This window comes from Nannobrachium achirus (genome assembly GCF_963921795.1).
Source record: "Nannobrachium achirus genome assembly, chromosome: 23".
Classification (NCBI taxonomy): domain Eukaryota; kingdom Metazoa; phylum Chordata; class Actinopteri; order Myctophiformes; family Myctophidae; genus Nannobrachium; species Nannobrachium achirus.
Genome location: NC_137830.1, coordinates 42,251,567 through 42,271,043, shown reverse-complemented (window position 1 = coordinate 42,271,043; position 19,477 = coordinate 42,251,567). Strand labels below are relative to the sequence as shown.

The 19,477-nt window shown below is 42.2% G+C and overlaps 1 protein-coding gene across 1 annotated transcript; it reads right to left on the bottom strand.

Annotated features, from left to right (window-relative positions):
- Positions 1–6,808: 6,808 nt before the first annotated feature.
- LOC308309141 (uncharacterized protein) lies at positions 6,809–19,169 on the bottom strand. Its single transcript, XM_080754617.1, has 7 exons — positions 19,046–19,169; positions 17,373–17,578; positions 15,472–15,582; positions 13,898–13,993; positions 13,615–13,725; positions 10,492–10,615; positions 6,809–9,709 (listed from the first exon to the last, which is right to left on the bottom strand). The coding sequence occupies exons 1-7, from the start codon at positions 19,071–19,073 to the stop codon at positions 7,089–7,091; spliced, it is 3,297 nt and encodes a 1,098-aa protein (XP_080610743.1). The 5' UTR covers positions 19,074–19,169; the 3' UTR covers positions 6,809–7,088.
- Between the last annotated feature and the right edge of the window lie 308 nt (positions 19,170–19,477).

Sequence of the window (19,477 nt, the reverse complement as noted above, 5' to 3'; positions counted from 1 at the left end):
CATTAAAGATCATTCCAAAACCCCTCTGTCTTTTAGGGTCAGTCATGCCTTTAACATGCAACTTACACTACCGGGTTAATTGAAACGACTGCAGAACTGATATGATCTCACTGTGTGTAAGGCTATATATATGAACATCTGTGGTTGTACGGTGATACCAGTCCAGCTGCACGGAGGTGGAATATACACTCACACTGCACATTGTCCATCTCTGTTTGCACTCCCCAGTGAATTGCGTCATAGTAAGGAGCTGCTGGTACATGGAATATGATGATGCTCTTCTGATTAAAGGGACAAAGCTGCTTTCGAAACCAGATGACCTTGTTTGCATCAGATCGGGCACATGGTCGGTCACTGAAGCATATAGAAATATTGCATCTTTGCTTTGCCCACTGATTATTGCAGATTACAAGAACAAGCTGCCGTTCGTGGAATTCTGGATCAATTATTACAATATTGTTGGTGATGGTTATGCTTTATGTGCATGATATCATGGGGAGAAGTACAGTAACACTCATGTCTGGTTTGGTAGTTTTGCCAGGAGGCACAAGTCAGAGATCACAGTTAAGCCTCTATCAGAGTCCAGGGTGAAGAGCTATTCCCTTCACCACGTTGTAGTTTACTAGCTATCACCTAGGCTTTGTTATGTATTTTTAGGTGATAGCCAGAAAACTACACCGCGGTGAAGTGAATAGCTCTTCACCCTGGACTCTGAAGAGGCTTTATACTGTAGCTGCTTCAAGGACGAACTGAACCATAACAAGATAGGCTGTATCAAAACAATAGCAATCAGGCCTAGTGGAGACATTTAGATTCTTACAAGCTATCAAATATCATGTACAGTATTGTATTGTAAGTATTATCATTGTTGGTAAATATAAAGGGTATACATATGCAGTCATATAATTTCTTCCTCAATATCAATCACAAATGTTGCTGTGTTCTGGCAGTATTCGATGAGAGCCTATTAATGTCGTATACTGTATGTCTTGTTTGGGTGACTGATGGCACAATTGATCCCCATGCACTCTCTCAGGCCAATGGTGATTACAGATGACAAGAACAGGCAAACGTATCAGCATTTTATCACAAAGTTCCATTTTATCACTATTGCTGTGGTCTGGCAGTATTGATGGGACCGGGAGCCTGCTGATGCAAGTGCATCTGCTGATGCAGTAGGCAGAGGCTGACCTTCCCTCATTCACCCCTCTAATGTCCACCACTCAGACCTGTCCTCCTGCCAGCTCGCCTCTCTGACTCTTTACTCTTTTGTTGTTAAGACTCTCGCTCGCTCCCTCTCTCCCTCAGTCTCCCTTTCCCCCTGTCCCTTGGCCAGTGGCAGTGCACCCACCACCACTCTTACCCCACACCCCCTTACCTCCCTCCAGCCTCGCTGGGGAGACGGGTGAACTCATTGACCAGGAAAAGGGCTTGTTTTCACTCCCAGGGTTTTTCCTCGCCGTAGGAAACGAAGAGAGAGCATTTAACGTTGTCCCGTCAGCCGTTTCTGAAATGAGAGACAATGGTCTACGAACTTAAATGAAAAAAGGAGAAGGGGGAGAGAGAAAAAAAAGAAACATAGAAAAAATGTGGGAAGGAACAGGGCCTAATTTACAAACCGGCATGGGTTCATGAATTACAGTAGTAATAGTAGTACAGGAGGCTGCGGAGCGGTGTGTGTGTGTGTGTGTGTGTGTGTGTGTGTTCGTGTGTGTGTGGGGGGGTGATTGCAGGGCTGGTACTCAAGCTGGGAGGGGATGCGTGAGGTTGGGGATAACTGGGCACACACAGAGGTTCACATGAGGACACATATACACACACACTTGATTATCCTTCTCTATTCTCTTGATTAGTCTGAGGATATTAGGGTATCTGTTGCAAGTGATTGTAGGGGTAATTTGGGGCCTTGTCTTCTTTGTACATTACTTTCTCAAATGTGGTTTTTCAGTCAAAAGAAAGAAAGGAAAGAAAGGAGACAAAAAAAAGACAACTGGGTGTGGTACCACCTTGTTTGAGTTTGTGTGTGGTACTAATGCAAGTGTTTTTTTGTGATGATATGCTATCAAAGCCCTTCAAGCATGAATTATACTTTGTCATGCGGTAATGTCGCACTCTGAAAATAGACGATCTACAAGCTCACAGCGCGGTGCCGTGAGTTTGTAGACATTTTCAGCGTGCGACATTACCGTACGATGCAGAAATCAGGCATTAGTGTGCCATACAGCGTTCATATGGAAGAAATAAGGTGCGTCATGGAGCAAAGCGAGAAATGGGGTGCTTGTTTTGATACTCCATGTTTCCGTAGTAACATGTAGGGGTCAAATTATTTTGGCAAAGAGGGCAGGAAATTCCGTGGCGCCTGTTGATGATCAAACTATTGAAATGAGAAAAAGAAAAGGAGAAAAAAAAACACACTTCTGTCAGATAGTTTGACTTTGTGTGATCGCTGAACCTGCTGGAATCTGGATTACTGCAAGAGAGGACAGAAGAATAAGAGTAGCACAGAGTTCTCAGAAAGTTTCAACAAACTGTTATTACATAAATCTTCTTGAAAAACTAAACCCGAAGGCCTGACGGTGGCCTCACACGGTCACTTTCTGTAGAGAACACCGTGGAGCTGGAGTCAATCCATCTTCTTTATGCAGCTTCCTAGCAGCCGAGAGTAGACAAGTGGATTTCAAAGTGAGTTCTAGGGACCACCAGGGGTCCTTTAGGGGAGGGGTCCAGGGGATCCTCATTCCTCAGCCAAATGACGTTTAATTCATTTAATTTCAATTCCCTTGAAATACAACACATCTATGAATATAGGTTGAAAATGGGTGAAGTGGTCCTTTTAAAGAGGTGGTGCCATAGTTTTGTACCTTTTCTGTTTTGTATGTGTCTATGGAGTTAACATTACTCTTAATAGACCCCCAGGTGTGGTTACAATATGCAAATATGTCTTCCCTGTGTATTTTTGGTTACTTCCTGAAAGCCACTTGAGTCAAAAGGCCCAATTGAATTACACTGATATAATGACATCATAATATCATCCCCTCCCCGTTTCACCATCCAACAACATCTGTGGGTGCGGCTAACTTCAGCTGGGTCACCACCCACCTGACAACCAGGCATACTTAATGAACAGGTGGGTGTGGCCACATAAAAACATAATTGTAACACTTTCTGTACACCTTTTTGAAACAATCTTTCTCCAAGTATAATCATAATACCTGATGATTATGTTGTAGGGGGGAAAATATCACGGCACCCCATCGTTAAGAATGGACATACCATTCCATTTCTGTCTATTCAGTCTGTGTCTCAGACGGGGGTTTTGGACATTTCAAAATCTTGCCTGCCAGTGATATCGGTGGGTAAGTTTGGTAATTTCAAACCTTTAAAAACCATCTTTATTTTGTTAATGGCTTCTATTTCAGGGTGCTTTACTTTCCAGGAAGAGAAAGTTTTTATTAGCTCAGAATCCCCATGAATGATGTCATTGGTAGGCAGGTTTCTGAACTGTCCATAGAATTAGACGGAAGAAATAATTGCTGAAAAAGTGCCCCTTTAACAATTTATCACAATATCACTACTGTAAGTCTATTTCTCATATACAATTAGAACATTTTTAACATTTAAATCAAGGGTCTTCAACAGGGGGTCCGGGACCCCCTAGCGGGTCCTCCAAATCTTTGTGTGATAGAAACTTTTTTCTCCTTTTTTATATTAACCACTTGAACCCTAAGGTCCTTATTCTGAGAATAGCAGATCTACAAGCTCACAACGCCTCGCGCTGGGAGGCTATTTTTGGCAAAGAGGTTTGGTGTAGAGGGGGAAAAGAGCAGACTAAGTACAGAGTGTAGGGTCAAGTTTGTTAAGTATTGACGGTTCAAGTGGTTAAATATCTGAAAACACAAATTGACATGAATCCAAAATACACTGATGATTGTGCTGTCAAACAATGAGACTCTATGGAATCTATTGCAGGGGTCTTCAACGTTTTCAGGGCAAGGACCCCTTGAGAGGGAGATGAAGCAGGGACCCCCACTGTGGCCTACAACCTTGTCAAAGATTCCATATTGTTTCATTGTTTGCCAGCACAATTTGCCGAAAATAGACGATCTACAAGCTCACAACGCCTCGCGCTGCGCTAGTAGATCTGCTATTTTTGGCCAAAGTTCTCAGAATCTGGTCAAGAATCTGGCTAAAATGGAGATTTTCTTTTTTTCTTTCTATCACACAAAGATTTGGAGGACCCCCTGTAGTAACTCTGAGGACCCCCTAGGTGTCCCGGACCCCCTGTTGAAGACCCTTGCTCTATTGTACTGATGTTTTCCCATTCCCGTTTGTTATGTCTTGATGTTGCCGTGATGTTTCAGTAATGAGGGAATTTCCGACAGTGGGGTTATTAACAAATGCAAATGACTCTACTGATACCATGATGGCCATGAGACCTGTCGAAACCTGTGTAGGCTGTTCCAAAACCTTGGAATGTTCCACTGAGTCACCAATACAATTGAAAAACAGAATCATGAACAAAGGGACAATATTATTATGGAGCCTACCGTAATGATGTTCGCTCATATACTGGGGGGTTTCCACAACCACATAATATGCATGTGATAATGCTGGAGAGAAAACTGAATGCATATGGAGGATTCCATTTTCGGATTCAGATTTCTTATGCTAAATTCTATGAAATACCCTTTTAATGTCACTGATTTTGCAGTAAGATGACATATTATACCTGCATATACTGTAGGCCTGCCTTTCATAATGAATACACAGTGTGTAACTCCTTAGTGTACCTCAAATGTACAATTGCACAATTATTTGAATGAATAAAGTGATATTTGAACCAATTTGTATGTCAGTACAACTAGCACATCTGGTTGAAGGTGGTCTCCCTGCTCATCCATTGAGAAAATTAGACCATGGTGTCTGTGACCCTGGGTAGGACACCGACTACAGGGGTTCTCAAACCTTTTTAGGCCGTGACCCCCAAAATAAACAAGTTTGAGAACCACTGACCTACTGCATTGAAGTGACACTGCCTGAGGCTCATGAGTGCAATCTCTCCCCTTGGCCAATCAGAGATTCAGAGGCGTCAATTAGGTATGGCAAGCTATGGCAGCTGCCATACCTTGGCTACAGGGGGAAATAATAAAATGTAATCGTGCCTGTTGCTAAGGTATGGCAACATGACTGGTGTCTTGCCATACCTTAGCTTTTTCTGAACTGACACCGCTGCAGAGATTCCGTCTCAGAAATGCATGGGTACAATTTAGAAGGTTGGTCCTCCGAAGCCGGGAAACCCGGGTTCAAATCCACACAAGACGTACAGATTGCAGAAAACTACTTATATCAGCTTTAAATGAACACCGAGGATTACACTGTGCGCGCAGCGCACCCGTGTGAGCTTAACTCACCCCACAGTGATGAAGAGTGGTTTGGGGGTACGAGCCACTAGCTCTCTCCCTGGCGGGCTGGCTGACTGTTTGGTGGGGCCACGGAGTGGGTGCGGTGCTCCTCTGCCCACTGCCTGGCACAGGGGTACGTCTAGGAAGAGGGCCCTCGCCAGGCCTCAATTATGGGGGAGTAATCCAGGACACACTGAAGCAATTACAGGCCCATATAAATCAATATGCTTTGGGTTTAAAAAGTGATCTGCTCCCAACACTCTCTGGATAGGGTCTGACTCAGTTCGCCTTTGATTTCTCGAGAGCGCGGTTTTCTGTGAAACCAGGCAGAGATGCTGCACTAGCTGAGGTTGAGCTGGCATGAGCCCGGGCGCTCAGATTTGTTTACAATCAGGTGGCACACTCTGCAAGGCTCACTTTCAAATGGAGAAGTGCAGAGGGTCAGAGTGCTTTACAGCAAAAATAGTCTTGTTGTCACAGTTGTGATGAAGGTTAGTTAGGAAGAATTGCAACACACTGCAAAAAAAACCTTCTGTTCCACCACAATAACACAGTTCACATTAGTCTCATGTTTTGTTTAATCCAATAGGTTGTTGAGTGTCATTATGGTCGAAATCTGTGCTATCAAGAGGCCATGGAACAGTCAAATCTGCTTTCTTGCAGGTTACATCTCTGGCAGCAGGGGGCGACTCACTATTTTACTCTCCAGTGTAGTGAGCGCTGAAGACTCAACATCACAACTACACTGACACCATGTGGTTGATAAAACACACTACATTAGCTAGAACCATAAAGATTCATGCCCATTCACCTGGTCATGTTACTTTTGAGCCAGTGCATTAGTTAGATCTAAAAGTGTCTAGTATTTGTTCTATTATTACTGATGAATGACTGTTAAAAAAGGGGGAAAAATTATAATACTATACTGAATGTAATTGTTACTATTATCTGTTTACAAAGTCTGACTACGTATTAATGTACAGCAGTACTGACGTGTCAGTGAATTTCCTTTCTGCTCAATGATGATAGCAATGGTCAAAAAACTAAACAAAACATTCATTTATTTCAAATGACAAAAAATATGATTCTAATATGTACATCCAGCTTCATCCAGAAATACAAAGCAATTCCCCAAAGAAAGATCTCTAGTACTAACCTATAATGTATACTAGGAATGTAACGCATGTTCATTCTATTGATGAATGGCCCAACTATGTTTACCGAGGACCCCCTCCTCGTGTGACGACATTGTCAACTGTCTGATTTAAGCTCAGTATATGGCACTGAGGCACTCAAAATGAGATTAGATGAGAATGAACATTAATACGTACAATCATACATAGGCTATGTACCAGCCCCCCCCCCCCCCCCAAAAAAAAAGGAAAATAAAAACTAAGATGCCCATATTTTCTAAGAGTTAATTAATTGTACCTACTACCTTTTCAAGAATGAATGAATGAAATAAAAATGAATGAATGAATGAAAAAATTATTTCCGTGTCATGCCACAATTTGGCCCATCCCATATAAGATTATATGACACATTAGACATCAAAGTAAACTGACATCAATAGTCCTTCCGGTGTTTACATTACACATACATATGCTGTAGTGGTGGTAGAACTGAAGATATTACCATAACAGTTGGCAAAAATAATAAAACAAAAATAAAATAAACATTTAACTACTACTCAAATTGTATTCTCACTTCTGTGATTTTCACTTGATGAGTCAGTGAATGTTCTAAAAGTGATTTCTTGTGGGTGAAAGCTAATCCACATTCCTCACACACATGACTCTTTGGCTTTCCCGTGTGCGTCCGCCTGTGTTTTTTCATGTGATAGGACAGCCTGAAGGCTTTATCGCATATGTCACATTTAAAGGGCTTCTCTCCTGTGTGGATTCGCTTGTGTGACTTCAGGTAACCTGATTGGATGAAGGCCTTTGAACACACATCACACTTGTACGGGCGTTCCCCGGTGTGGTACCTGGTGTGGAGCCGGAGTTCATTGGCTGTCAGGAAGGTCTTCCCGCATTCATTGCACGGGTACGGCCGCTCGCCTGTGTGGATGAGTTCGTGTCGCTTCAGCGAGATCTCCTTCACGAACTGCTTCCCGCAGGTGCTGCAGGGGTACCTCACGCCTATGTGAACTCCCTCGACGTGGTTGGTCAACTGCAGCTTGGTCCGGTAGGCCAGGTCACATTGCGTGCAGGCCCAGGGCTTCTCCTCCGAATGAGTGTGCATGTGCACAGACAGCTCAGACGCCGACCGATAGCATTTTCCACATTGCCAGCACAGGAAAGGCCTCTCGCCGGTGTGTTTGCGCTGATGCACCGTCAAACAGTTGGAAGACCTGAACTTATCCGGACACATGTCGCAAGCGTAGGGGTAGTCTCCGTTGTGGACCCTTTCATGGACAGCTAGGTAGGAGAGCTGGTTGAAGGTCTTCTCGCACTGCGGACAAGGATAAGGCCCGGTGAAACTGTGCAGCTTCTCGTAGTGTTCCCTCAGGCGTCTCAGTAAGGTGAAGGTCTTATCGCACATCGTGCATTGGATAGGTTTGTGCATCAGCTTGTGTCTCTCAAAGGCAGCGTCACTTGCGAGTATCTTTCCACACTCTTTGCAATAGAGTGCGTTATGAATTCTCTGGTGAATTTTGAGCATGGTCATGCTCTTGAAGTCTTTCTCGCAGTCATCGCATTTCATGTTATCCTTGTCCTCCACTTTGCATACATTTTCCTGATGCTCCTTCAGATCCTTCAGGTATTCAAAGTGCGTGCCACAATTGGAACACCAGACTGGTATCTTGGAGGTTGTGCCCTGGTCATTGCTCAATCCCGCCTTAGTGGTTCCCCTTTTTTGCCCCTTTTTCAACGAGAATCGTACAATCTTCTTGTGACAGATGGCGTAGATCTGGTGTCTTTTCAAACCATGCACATGCTTGAAGCGCTTCTTACAATGAACACAGTGATATGGACGATCCTCTGTGTGACACTGCATGTGTTTATTAAGTGGTTTCACATTGTCAAAGGCCCGTGCACATACAGGGCATACATGTATTTTAGCCGCTTTTTTGGCAACTTGTTCTACTTTAGCTGGCGGGTTTTCTCCCAAGGTAGTGACAGGAGTGTCCAGACCACTGTCCTTTTGATCAGGACCACCAGGGTCAGCTTCGGCCAATATCTGCTCCACAGACTTGCTCTCTTCCTCTCGGATCCCCTCGTGACCGTGGATGAGCTGATGTTTCTTCAACGTGTCCTTGTACTTGAAGCCCTTCTCACAAGTAACACAGATAAAGGGACGCTCCTCTGTGTGAGATCGTAAGTGCTTTGACATGTCTGCGCTGCATGGCAAGATCCTGCTGCAGATGGGACAGATTTTGCCATCCGTTATGCCCTCGAGAGACACGTCCGATGCCTCTGTACCATTACCCACCAGGTTGATCTGGAGGTCTTTGCTCTTGCAGATATCCTTCTGATGTCTCTTTAGCACGTACAGATGTTTGAAACTCTTTCCACAGTAAGCACATTTGTATGGACGTTCCTCAGAGTGGGACTTCATGTGCCTTTTCATATCTACTCGGCGAGCAAAATACTTCCCGCACAGATAGCAGTTTTTGGAGTCCGGTGTGTCAGAAGTGCTCGCTTCAACTACCTCCACTTCTACTTCATCCTCAGCCTCAGCATCGCTCACCACGTCTTCCCTGTTATGAACACGCATGCTGTGTCGAGTCATGTCATAGTGATCCCTAAAGCGTTTGTTGCAGTCAGGGCATTTGTACTTGAGTTGACGATTGCTGGAATGCGTTTCCTGGTGTCGCCGCATGGCAGTAGCGCGCAAGAAAGTCTTGCCACACTCGGGACAGGTCTTGTCATTCGAGTGTTTTTGTCTCTGCCTCTTTCTTGAAGCTTTTTCATCTTTCTTTTCGTTTAAAGCTTGCCTCTTCAACTGAAGTCTTCTGCTTTGTTTTAGAGGTTGAAAAGACGCTGGTTTGAGGCTCTGTGGCGTGTCATGATCGGTTTCATCTTCTTCACCTGGTCCATCATCTCCCTCGCCAATCACTGATCCGCCTTGAACCTCAGATTTAACAGAGCCTTGTTCATCACCTTCTGGCTCTTCAATCTGTATCATATTCTGTAACAGAGTCACTGTTTCACCCTCCACCTGCACAGTCACAGTGTGTATGTGCTCTGGTGTAGTTTGTAACTCTATGTGGTCTGCATCAATCACAACTTTCTCCAGTTGAGGGAGAGACAGAGCTGAGAGAATGCAGTTTCCAAAGGAAGTTGGAATGGTCTGTGCTTCATCTGTAGGAGGAAAATAATAAATATGGTTCAATAAATTACAATAACATATTACATTATATGTAAACAGGACATGAATCAAATAACCCTCCCAGTCAAACTCAAGCTATTAGGTGCAAGTATGTGATTCCAAACAAAGCCAGAGTCTGTTTCCATTTTATGATGTCAAACACGTAATGATGTGAGCTGTGATTTGATTGGTCTACTAAAATAAACAAACGGTCTGCGCGATATTGTCGGGGAGGTGGCTCTGTCGGGGAGGTGGCTCTGTATGGTTTATGGTATTCAGTTACAGTATTTTCCGGACTATAAGGCGCACTTAAAAGCCTTTAATTTTCTCAAAAAACTACAGTGCACCTTATAGTCCAGTGCGCCTTATATATGGATCATTCATTGACATCGACATTCCCTTTAGCACAGCTCCATCTGTTGGATGCATAAGCGTCTATTATGTGCGCCTTATAGTCAGGTGCGCCTTATATATGAAAACAGTTTGAAAATAGACCATTCATTGACAGTGCGCCTTATAGTCAGGTGCGCCTTATAGTCCAGAAAATACTGTACTCATATTTTATAAAAGCCTTTTTCTAGCGAAAATGTAACCAATTCGGTAGTCAAACCGCTTAGATCACTTATTTATGTTTGGAACACAGCTCTTATATGACGCGAAGTCTATGGGAATTCAGAATGGGGAGGAAAAAAAACATGAACCAGGTAGGATGGGTAAATGATGTCAAACTTCACTGCTCTATACAGGGAATACACACAACTTAGAGGAGACTCACCAATTACATCTAAGTGTCCAAGACGTGTGTGGAATCGCAGCACATCCTTCAGTTGTCGCGGGTCAGGAACAGACTTAACACATTCCTCCATGGCAGATGGGACCGCAGCGAGCATGGAGGCAGTCTGCAATACAGACAGGGTATGGAAGTCAAAAAGCATTATGTTGAGAACATTTCCTGTGCTCAAAGAAGATATCAAATATTTATTTAGTTCATGAGCAAGACAAGTTTCAGGATTTTGTTTTCTCCAATGAGCAAACATTAACTAAATATTAGAATAGACTAGCTGCTAATCGATTCTAATATTTAGTTAAGGTCGGGTATCTTTGCGTGATTCTAACTCTGTTAAACGCAGATTGCATTGGTACCAAACACATTTTGCAGTACAAATCTATATGCTCAGTATTGAGCAAGATATTAAGTTAACATTAATTCCCTGATGAGATCAAACAAAACATTACAGATGCTAATTTATCCCATTTAGACCGGGAACGCAAAATGCGTTTCTACCTTTCAGGCCGGGAACGCAAAATGCTGTTTATCCTTTCAGACCGGGAACGCAAAATGCGTTTCCTGTAGTTTTTACCCTCTTCTGGTCTCGTGGCCAATGAAATGCATCAGGAGGCGATGACGTATGCTTCCCTGACTACCGCAAAGCATTCTGGGATTTTTTTTTGGCTATACATAACTTTATTTGTCGGAGAATCCCAGTGCAGCTTCTCATAGCGGCGAAATGGAAGACGCGTTGAGCGAAGGCAAACCAGGCCCGCTGGAATTGGCATTGTTATTGTTACGTGATATGTTTGATTGAAAACAACGACGATGATGAAGAAGTGTTTCATGGATTTCATGAGGACTGGATAACTTTTCACGGACGCACTTTGACACGGCTAGTTTCAGAGACCAACTCTTTGCAGCACAGAGTCAACCCCAAACTCCAGAACAACAGATTCGCAGCTATCTGGAGGTAATAACACTTATAAAATGATTATGATGATATGGTTCATTCATTCACATACACAGGCGCACACACACGTGCGCACGCACATATAATAATAATGACAAATGTCGCTCGCCAGATTTACCGTTATATGGAGCTAAACAAGAATTGACACAGTCAATATAAAATCTGGTGGAATGGTGTGGTGAAAAGTCAGGGACTTTGAACAGTCTATCCATAATGAGTGGGGCGTGAACACAGCAATATTAAGAAAGCGAAGAGAAGTAATGTTGCATAGTTGTGGTGGAACAACAAGAATTGAAATATTCAATATAAAGGCTGGTGGATTGTTGTTTCTTGTCAAAGTGGTGGCCTATGGTGTAAGGCCTATGGTGTAAGGTCTCAAATATTTGCTAATTATGTTTCTATGTGCTACATAGGCTGAGAAATGTATTTTTTATTAGACGTTTTATAAGATTTATTACAATTTTTGAGTTTGCAGATTTAAAAAAAAAAATGATAAAGGTCTGGACCATGACAAGTAATTCCCCATGAAAGCCAAATGTGTAAGCTATCAAACAGTTTTGAAATTTTGTTTCTAGCTGCTACAGAGGCTGAGAAATAAATGTTTTAGTAGACGTTGACACCTCTGTGAAGTTTTCCATAAAATCTCAGGTTTTAGGGGTATTTTTCCAATCGGCCATAGGTTTTTAAGGCTTTTTTCCAGGCGGACTTAGGTCTAAATGGGTTATTCCTAAATGACCGGACCAACATTATCTACCAACCAGCAAAAAGTATTCTCCCACTGCTGAAAATACATGTACCTAAGGGGGCTGTTAAACAACATTAACAGTAACATAATTGTTAAGTCAACATTAACATCATTGTCATCATCACAGTGTACTTTGCAAGCCAACACCCCAAAGCAATCCTCCAGTTCAAGGTAACACAGGAGGTGGGGGGGGGACAGACCTTTTTCTTATTTCCACATAACAACTCAAAAGTATATTAATGACTGGTTCTCCCCTTTAACTCATTCTGTGCCAGATGCCAAAATGGCTCCAAGGTAGCTGTGCCGAGATTTTGTATGTTTTTCTTTACTATGCAATGAAAAAGAAACAGACACAGTTGTTGTGATTCAGTGGCAAAAAGAATTTTGGCAATCGGACAAATGGTTCCAGAGATAGAGCTGTTTGAATGAAAAAAAGTGTCCATCCACTAGAATGGACACACATGAACACACATTTTCTCAATCAGCTAAACGAGGGAGCGAACACACAAACAGAGAAAAGCATCTCTCTGATCTCAGGTCATTTTGACATCTTTAGAAAAAAAAAAAAAAAAAGATTTTTTTTTTTCCTATGTAAAAAACACAAAAACCGTCATAAGCCGTCATTGGCACACAGGGCTATTGGAAAAAAAACGTCATAAGCAGTCATTGGCACAAAATGAGTTAATATCTACAGTGGTTCTCAAAGTTTTTCATGTCAAGGACCCTCAAATTGACACAGACACCTCCCCCTAAAAATTAGGGATGGTCCGATCAGGTTTTTTGGAACCGATCACCGAGCACCGATCACAAAAGTTTGATCACCCGATACCGATCAATCACCGATCCCATCAAGTTATTATTTATATATTATTTATATTTTCTAAATGTTAATGTTTTAACTTTAATGAATTAATTCACTCATGGATTCATTTATATATTTGCCTTATAGTTATTTACCAGCATTACTATGTATTTATTATCATAGCAGTAACTAATTATTCCTTCAGCACTGTGGAAATCAATACCCCAAAATGGCCTCAAGTGGGCATACTGAACGGCTGGTTGATCGGATGCACCGATCGGATCGGATCGGTGAATTTACCTTTTGATCTAAACCACCGATTATCGCCGATCACGCGTTGATCGGCCCGATCCATTGCCGATTGATCGGTAACATCTCTACTAAGAATTCTACATCAGATCTGCACGAATCACACAAATGACCTATTTGGATTCAAAACGGCAATTTTCGCCAAAAAGCTACAAGTTTGCATGTCTGTAAATAACAATACATTGCAGCAAAATCCACAGAACAGAATCAAAATGAACAGTCAGTTGGAAAAACTAAAAAACAAAACAGAAGTGTGGAATGTGACAGTGCTGGAGAACAAAAAGGCAGTCGTTTCAGTACCTCTTGAAGGTCTGGTATGGGAATGAGTCTTTCCAGTCGAGACAGGAAGTCCAGCATGAGCATTTGTAGAGCATCGTCGTACTCAGGGCCAAAATCCACAGGGAATGTCTCCTAGAACAAATAATTTACCATTTCATTATCATTTCTCTCTCCAGTCCAGAAATGCAGTTCAACAATAGAAATACAAGGATGACAGTACACTACAGTATGTGTAATCTTTCTCAAAGCATAATGCCTCGTCATAATCAACAATAAGAAACAGACACTGATGATTGTCACTAACCTGGAAGAACTTCTCCCTCTCTTCAGGGTCTTTTAAAAAGGATTCAATTTGATTCACAAAGTTTGTTTCTGGAAATTCCACATCCGCAAAACAGGGCTGGAAAAAAGAACACACACACACACGCACACGCACACACACACACACACACGTATTAATTAAGTGGTCGTCATAACCATACCATTGAGTCTCCAGGGTTGCCCTTGCTTTCTTTCAGGGTAAAGGCCTAGTCCCCACATAATGTACACAGGTGTTTTTCATTATGAAAAATGCACACTACACACCATACACCTGTACGGTTTATAATGAAAATCTCTGTCCTGTCCATATGAAAACACAAAGACCGTGAGACTGACCATTGAAGGCTGGCAACACATGCAGTCTCTTGACGACGTGCACATAATTGAAAAACAGAAAACAGTGTGCAGGCATCGACACTAAGGCTTGTCCACCTGCCTACGGCAGGAACATTGTGGAATGTAAAATAAGAGCACTGTTTACCTATGTGCTGTTTTTACTGTTGCCAACTTGCTACACTTGAAAATATAAAATAAGTGTGAAACCATAGACATATTCAATCATAGCTTTGTAGGAGTGCATCTCTCCACTCCGACATGTCTCCTTTCCGACATGTCTCCATTCCGACAATAACCCTATCTCTAACCCTAAACCTTAGGCCCATGGGAGTGTCGCCACTCCGACAATAAGAAGTCAATTTCGGAGTGGCGACATGTCGGAATGGAGAGAGCCTCCCGCTTTGTAGGTATTTGGACTTAGAGGTATTGAGGTATGATTTTCTTTTATCGCACAGCCCCAGAAAATAAAGAAATAAGTGTTAATTTGAGCGGTAATTACAATCTTACCAAACATTTTATAATAGACAATTTACTTTTCAGGCAAGTGGGCATGACCTTTGGGCAATTGGAACATGGCCTGTACTTGCCCGACTGGCAAGTACCTCTGAGAACTTAGCGTCAACCCCTGGTGTGCGATACTACTCTTATTTACCTGCACCGATTATTTGACAAAAAATCTAAGTTAGTGTTTATTCAAAAGCGTGTCCACCTCAATGACTTCAATGCATTCCATCACTATCTGTGTTTACCTTCAGTAATGTATGTGAGCTCTCTCCCTTAACCTTGTTAATAGTAACTGTACATTTAAGTACCAACATGGAAAAAGTAGTGTTAGCAAGGTTAGAACCAGTGCTAGTTTGTCCACATCCGCAACTGCACAAAATATAATATAATCTTGATTCAAACTCGGTAGGTAATGGTGCAAGAAGATGCCATCACAAAAAGAATATCTTCACCCTGGCAAGGTTTTTTTTCAAAAAGTCAGTTTTCAGGGGCCAAAACGCGTTTGCCAGTGTATGAAAGATCCAAGCGCATACAAAAACATACATTTTTAAAAGATTGCTTCGGAGAGGGCCCAAGTCGTGACTTAAATAAACATAAACATAAATAAAATGCTGCAGAGTTTGCTACAGAGTTTGCAAAAAGAAAACGGGCTGTGATCTTCGCCTCATTCTTCTAGATGTTAACATACGTATGTATCGCTTCTCTAGAAAAACAAACCTGTGATGCCCAAGTGGATATCAACGTTCTGATTCTTTCCAGGTGCGTCTCAATGGCGATCTCTGTCTCCGTGTCCGTTATCTGCCCAGGCCGACACAAATCAAGAACCACCTGAAACACAAAAACTGGGCATCAATCACAATTTAGGCATTTGGCATAAGCTATTATCCAGAATGATTCATAACATTCTGACTTATCTGTCAGTTTGGTTTGAGTCGACCAAGATTTTGTTAATCGATTAGTCGTTTGTTTTTTCCATGCTAAATGAATCATTTCTTGAAAGATTATGAGCACAATCAGCACATCAGTTGAACACTCTAGATATAACCCTTTAATTCTACCAGTCCATACAGCCAGTAGCGATTGTGAAATAAACATTAGAGTAGGGATGGGACGATATCACGTTTATCGTGATTAAAAAATAAAAATAAAAAAGCACTAATCATATCGGGGAGATTTTATCGTGAAATGATTCTCCGTCATGCAACTTTTCTCATCAAAGTTGGTATTGTAACTTTATATATATTGTGAGATACCTGCATTTGTCATTATCCTATATTATCGTCACTTTACGAAAATCCAGTGGAGTTAGCCTTTTCTTGCATAAAAACGGGAGGGGTGAGAACAGCATCAAGGTTTTTAATCAGTGAATGTGGAGATAGTTGCTGTGTCCATCACTGATAAGAATTACAAAGTCAGACAGGAAAAAAACCTGAGTTGTCATAAAGTTTGTTTATCTTCCGCTCTGCAGCTGCTCTGTCCACCCATAGAGGTAATATATAAATAGAGGGCGGACGGCCCCGCCCCCAGCTATTATCATCATTTTTGTTGCGACCGAAGGTCGCAAATACTCTGAAGAACCGTGTCGCTTGAGTGTCCTTCCCTACCCCTGTGATGTCAGTGTGATGTCAGCGAGTTGTGACATCACTTCCTGTACGGGGCGGCTACACGAAATGTGGATAACACTATATATGGAGATAGTCCAGTCCATCATGTCATATGGGACTATCGTCATAGACAGTAGCCAAAAGAGAAGGATACACAAGACTAAGAAAGACAAAAAAAGGAGGAGGAGGATAAAGAGAGAGAAGGAGAGAGAAGAAAGGGTGGATGAGGTACAATGTGTCTCAGAAAAGAAAAGGAGGTGGCAACGGGGGCGGCTAGATAAAGTTATTAGGCCTGGATCCGACTTTAAGTCGACGCACAGGATTCCAGAAGTGTAGCGCTTATTCGCTCTTGTATCAAACTGGTACTCGAAACGTTCTTAGAATTTAATATATATTTTCTAAAGTAAATATGGGGGCGGCTGTGAAAAAAAGAGAAGAATAAAAAAGAAAAAAAGGAGGAGGAGGATAAAGATACCAAAAGGAGAGAGAAGAAATGGTGGATGAGGTACTATGTGCGGTATCCTCCTTGTCAAGCTCGACGTTGGTCATTTGGACCTATACATGGAGAAATGGAGCAAACCTGTTTGGCCTAAACATGGAGATGTGGTACAGAATGACTCATATATGGGCATAAAAAGTATGTCATGTGACATCACTTCCTGTACAGACAGTCAGACAGACAGCCATTGACTCCGGCCTAACAATGGCTACTGTCTATGACGGTAGTCCCATATGACATGATGGACTGGACTATCTCCATATATAGTGTTCTCCACATCTCCATGTTTAGGCCCTATCGCTCACACCCTAGGTGGGGTTGGCGATAGGGCCTTTCTGTGTGGAGTTTGCATGTTCTCCCCGTGTCTCCTAGGGTTGCAATTTATGAGTTCATTTCATTAAGCCATGAGCCAAGTGTGGGACATACAGCACATACAGACAAAGCCAGATGTACCGTAGGAGCGGTTAGCAACGCTTGAAAATATCGATAACATTTTCAATCAATCAAAGTCTCACCCTTGATCTAAGTCCCAAAAGTAGCTGGGCTTTCTGGTCTGGATTCAGAAGCTCTGGAACCATGTCTGTGACGGTGCTGATGAACTCCTCCAGCAGTCCGAACTCCTGCACGTCCCCCGTCTGGACCACCTGCAGCATGGCTGCAGACACCAGCCTCAGTGGTGGGATGAAAAGGCGCAGGGAGAGCAATGTCAGCTCAGGCTGACCTATGGGGGACAAAAATATATAAAAATGCTTGCTGTGGTTCCCAAACTATTGTGGATCAGGGCCCACTTGAAAATCCTGAAAGCGTTTGTGATGAGGCAGTTGGCCATTAGGCTTCTAGACAGTGTTAAGAAAGTAGTTCACCCCCAAAATGCCTTTTTCCCTATTGATTACTCATGCCATGGAGACTTTAGTTCAATGGGGAAGTCTTGATATTCCTACGTCCCATTTGTCTGACTTGAGGCATAGTTTTACTGAGGTTAGGGTTAGGTTTAGGCATAGTTTTACTAGGGTTAGGTTTAGGCACAGTTTTACTGAGGTTAGGGTTCACCAGGTTAGCATTCACCACTAGCGCCGGACCAATGGAACGTCAGACAAATGGGACATCGTATTATCACTACACGCACAGTTCAATAATATATATTTATATTTTTATAAGACAAAAGTTATATTGGGCTGTAGTAAATTTACCCACATTGGTTCCGGATGGGGATACCGGGAATCAATGGGCGTACATTTATTGTAATCAAATTATTGTCTTAGGAATGCGACAAAAAATATTACGGAACTCAAGTTACCATGGCATGAGTAATCAATAGAAGAAAAAAAAAATTGGGGGGATGAACTACTCCTTTAAGTGGTGAGATGGGTGGGCATGTTTATTTTAATGATCAATGGATTGTTCTCTGGATCACAGTTCTTATCACAATGACAAGTTGTCTTTTTTATAAGATAAAAATACAACATATCTTTTACATTAATAGTAGCAATATTATCAATAAAGTAATCTCTTTGACATTAATATTAGCTTATTATCAATAAAGTCTCAGTGTTTTGTCAATTATTTGAGGGTCCACTTGCAATATCCTCACGGCCCACCACTGGGCCGTGGCCCACAGGTTGGGAATCGCTGTATCATGGCCATATTCAATGCTCAACACAAGACTATCATGATCATATCCTATGATTCAATGTTGAACACAAGACTAATAGACTATCATGGTCTTATCCTATGATTGTTGAACACAAGAATGTTGTGATCGCATCATTTTAGCAATGGCTAGGTGTGTAGATTAGGCCTATCTCCAAAAATACAACAGAAATCAATGTCAAGTTAAAGAATTAAGATGAAGCTACGCTACGTTCATAGAGGAAGTAAATAATGTTGCTCTTAAAACAGACGAAGTGACCTCCAGGATTTACGTATTCAACGTTATTGGCAGGATATTTAAGTACAAATTACATGTCGATATTAATGACATGTCACAATTAATTATGCTTTCATATTATAGCTTTTCGTATTGGCTATTGATTGAAATCAGTTTAGCTAGCTGGCTACTTAGCATCTAGCTAGTCGTCTTCTCCGAACGGGGTACGCCATGTTGAAAATCGGACGCACACACAAGTCGTACTGGAAACTAGAGAAGTTGGCACGAATTCAACCGTTTCACATTTTCTTATTGCCTTACCGTTCCCGTCATGGTCCAGTGTTTGCATCTTGACTTAGGAAAATAATACCACTCCTGTAAAGGAGGCGTGGAGCCGGTATTTACTTTTAAACTCGAGTGGAGCTGGGTCGGTCAGGCCTGCTCGTGTTCGGCCGTGTAGCGCGGCAGGCTGGCGGGGAGAAGCAGGAAGGGCGGCTCGATAATAATGCTGTGACTGCGCTCTGCGCTGCGCAGTCGATGCGAAGAGGCGGAGCTCCGTTCTATTGGCAAATCTAGGACATCCGGTAGTTGAGTTAGCAAAGCTAAGCCTTGCGGTCGACTTCAAAATAAGATCACAGTAATTCATGTTTTTTAAAGAAAATAGGTAGGTCTACATTTATTTTACTAAAAATGTAGTTAAAAAAAATCCTGTGTTCTGATGAATTTTGGGAGTTTGATACCAAATCCAGGAGA

Bases quoted from the DNA above. Each gene is read 5' to 3' on its own strand.
- LOC308309141 (XM_080754617.1), bottom strand. From the start codon at position 19,073: ATGCAAACACTGGACCATGACGGGAACG. The intron at 13,726-13,897 runs GTTAGTGACAAT...TATTTGTTCTAG, and splicing joins AGAGGGAGAAGTTCTTCCAG to GAGACATTCCCTGTGGATTT. The intron at 10,616-13,614 runs GTACTGAAACGA...TCTGTATTGCAG, and splicing joins CCATACCAGACCTTCAAGAG to ACTGCCTCCATGCTCGCTGC.